General features: G+C 43.9%; 1 protein-coding gene across 1 annotated transcript in view; it reads left to right on the top strand.

The window, feature by feature from the left end:
* Window positions 1-3,237: 3,237 nt before the first annotated feature.
* The window catches only part of LOC145400527 (monocarboxylate transporter 12-B-like), a 7,166-nt gene continuing 6,851 nt past the window's right edge, over window positions 3,238-3,552 (top strand). Inside the window, exon 1 of the mRNA XM_080273047.1 lies at window positions 3,238-3,335. Within this exon, the coding sequence (XP_080129173.1) occupies window positions 3,238-3,335 (98 nt within the window). The remainder of the gene's footprint in view (window positions 3,336-3,552) is intronic.

Raw genomic sequence — 3,552 nt, 5'->3', positions numbered from 1 at the left:
CCTCTCCTCTTACGCATATTTCACAACCACACTAGATGCGAATGGGAATAGATATGAAACCAAAGCCATTTTTAATAATAGTAATAATAATAATAATAGTAATAGTAGTAGTAGTAGTAGTAGTAGCAGCAATGAAGAGAGAAACCTGTACTGTACGCAGGACAAATCATCCAGTATATTACCATTAAACCGGGAATCGAACCTGGGACTGTCAGGTGAGGGCCAGGCAGCATACCACTACACCACGACCAGGTAAAGGTAATCTCACATTGCCAAAATTCCGGCATAGTTGGTAAATATTGGATGATTTTTCCGTAAGTGCTTGGGATAGATTCAAAGCACCTACTTGCCCGAGTGCCAGGGGGTTATCTCAGCCTCTTCAGGCCCACAGTGGGGGCGGAGGGACATTGGTTACAAGGTCGTGACAATGTGAGATAACTTCTACCTGGTCGTGGTGTAGTGGTATGCTGCCTGGCTCCCACCTGAGAGTCCCGGATTCGATTCCCGGCATATTGGTGATATATTGGATAGTAGTAGTAGTAGTAGTAGCAATAATAATAATAATAATAACAATAGAAGTAGAAGTAGTAATAATAATAATAATAATCTGTCTCAGGAACTTACTTCTTAGAACTTGATAAGACTCTTGATAAATTCCGTTCTACATCTTATCACAGGCAGATAACACGGCAAGAAAGTACTGTTGATAGTCACGGTTACAGCAAATTCACAGTACCAGCAAGGACACGGTAACCACAATGCATCACAGTACCAAAAGACACGGTAGTTTTAACTTTGACAATGCACTGTGGGTTATCACTCTTATCTCTTTCCGCAGATGAACCTTGCGTCATGTTTTGTCGGGGTTCTAAGATAAATATGTTATCGCCTTGCCTGGTCACGCCCCGGGAAAGTAGAGAGAGCAGACTGGTAGAGGGAGAGAGGGAGCAGACACAGAGGGATGGGAGTGTGAGCAGAGAGGAGCAGGGAGAAGCAGACCGGCATACAAAAGGTATGAGTTAAGTGACATTTTTCTTCGTCTCCTCTTCCTTCACTCACTCACTCGCTTTCTTCTCTTCCTAACTTTCTCCTGTTTTTCCTTTTCCTTCTTTCTTTCGCCTGTCTCACTGGCTCCTTTCCTTCTTCCTCTCACTTTCCACAAGCAGGCAGAGCAGAGGGAGACAGCAGACAGAGACAGCAGGCGAGGAAGCAGAGTGGAGCGGCTCGGGGTACTGTAGGGTAGGGTGTTGGTACCTCTGTTTTTCCTTTGTCTTTCACACTTCTCTTCCTCGCTCTGTCTCCCTTCTTTTCTCCCTCCCACTCTCTCCCCAGACGGGCGTGGGGAGAGAGCAGACAGAGGGAGCAGAGTGGGGAGACGCAGAGTACTGACATGAGAAGTAGGTTGTGTCTGGAATTACGAGAGGTGAACATTCCTACTCTCTCAATGCCTCTCTCTCTTCTCCATCTCTCTCTCCCCTTACCTCCCTCCCTCCCTTTTTCTCTCTTCCCTCCCCTCCTTTCCTTCTCTCACCATCTCTCTCTCTTCACCTCTCTCTCCTTCTCCTCCTCTCTCTTTCTCTCTTCTCTCCTTCCTCCCTTAACTCACCCTCTCCATCTCTTCACATTCTTACTTCCTACCTTCCCTCCCTTCCCGATCCTCTCTCTCTCTCTCTCTCTCTCTCTCTCTCTCTCTCTCTCTCTCTCTCTCTCTCTCTCTCTCCTAAAGCTAGCGTGTTGTCCATTGGCCTTGGTTCAGTATTACAATTCTCTCTCTCTCTCTCTCTCTCTCTCTCTCTCTCTCTCTCTCTCTCTCTCTCTCTCTCTCTCTCTCTCTCTCCTAAAGCTAGCGTGTTGTCCATTGGCCTTCGTTCAGTATTATAATTCTCTCTCTCTCTCTCTCTCTCTCTCTCTCTCTATCTTCCACTGTTCCTTCCATTTTCTCTCCTCCCTCTCTCTCCCTCCCTCCATCTTTCCCTTGGCTGTGCGGCTAATTCTTATTCCAATCATGCGCTATCCTCAGTTCCTTAACACATTATCCTAAGCGATTTATTTGAACATCCCAATATATTTTTGTCTAATTAATACTATCCTGAAATTTAAAAGGGGTGAAATTGACATAGAAGCCCAAACAAATCGCTTAGGAAGAGTGTTAAGAAGCTCCCTACCTTACCTAGGTAAAGTAGGCGGCTAATAATGATAATAATAATAATAATAATAATAATAGTGGTAGTAGTAGTAATAGTAGTAGTAGCAGTAGTGGCAGTATTAGTAGTAGTAGTAATGGAGAGATGGAGTGGAGAGGTATATGAAAGAGGGGGTGTGTGAGGTGGGAGCAGGGCACTGAAATGGCGGGAGACAGGGCGACGTGGAGGCGATTTGTTTGTGGCCACCGCGTGAGGGATTAAGGCGTCTGGCAATAGATAGATAGATAGAGAGTAATAGTAGCAGTGTGGTAGCCGCAGTAGTAATAATAATAATCATAATCATAATAATAATAATAATAATAATAATAGCAATATATAAATGCTAAATACTGTGTTTTATTTCAGCATTTCACCTTTTCTAAAACCAAGAGTAAAGAAATGGAGGGAGTGACAGCAAAAAACAAGGAAGATAGCAGTGAGACAGCCCTCCTATCAGACAGCCGAAGGACCCCTCTCTCCAGCTTCACAAGAGAGAGAGAGAGCAAGAGAGATAACGGATACCGAAGTGGGAACAGTGAAGATAAGCGTAGTGATGATGATAAGGGTGATGATAAGGGTGGTGGAGGAGTGATAGGTGATGATGATGACAGGAGAGGGAGGGATGGTGTGGTGAGCAAGGATGAAGATGATTATGATGATGGAAATATATGTGGTGAGGGTGGTGGTGTGGCTAGACGTGTTGAAGATGGTTGTGATAGTGGTGATGGTGATGATGGTTGTGATGTCGAAAATAGTGGTAATGATGACAGTGATGATAATGTCAAGACCCGTAGTGATGATGATGATAATAATGATGATGATGATGACAGTGAAGATAATGTCAAGAGCCGTAGTGCTGATGATGATAATGATGATGATGATGACGATGATGATGATGTCAAGGGTCGTGGTGATGATGGTGGTGTCAATAAAGAAAGCATCAAAATCAGTGAAGAAAATAAAGATAAAGCCTGTAAGAAAAATAAAAATAATCATGATAATACTAATGAAAGTAAAGATAATATTAGTGACAGAAAAGAACGATACGAACACAATGACGATACCGATAGAGTTATCAGTGAATATCTTTGCAATCCCGGAGTTCACCAAGTCAGCTCTACGGCCACTGAGCTCTGTAGTGATGATAGAGCTGTGGGTAGTGCCAGTGAGAGAGAGGGCTGTTCTTTCCCCTCTCTTAACAGCGTAATTAGAGAGGAGTTGACTATCACCAATAAGAGTAATTCGAGAGAGAAGGGTTGTGAAAGAGGGGGTGACTACGCCTCCCCTCCCACTACCATTTCAAACACTCACTACCTAACCAATACAGAAAGTAGTGATGGTGTTATTGGTGAGGGGAAAGGTAGTTACG

Source organism: Coenobita brevimanus, chromosome 52, assembly GCF_032717465.1.
Source record: "Coenobita brevimanus isolate Jiangsu-jjx chromosome 52, ASM3271746v2, whole genome shotgun sequence".
Taxonomy (NCBI): Eukaryota; Metazoa; Arthropoda; class Malacostraca; order Decapoda; family Coenobitidae; genus Coenobita; species Coenobita brevimanus.
Note: the sequence above shows the minus strand (reverse complement) of the source record. Positions and strands in the feature narration are given on the sequence as shown.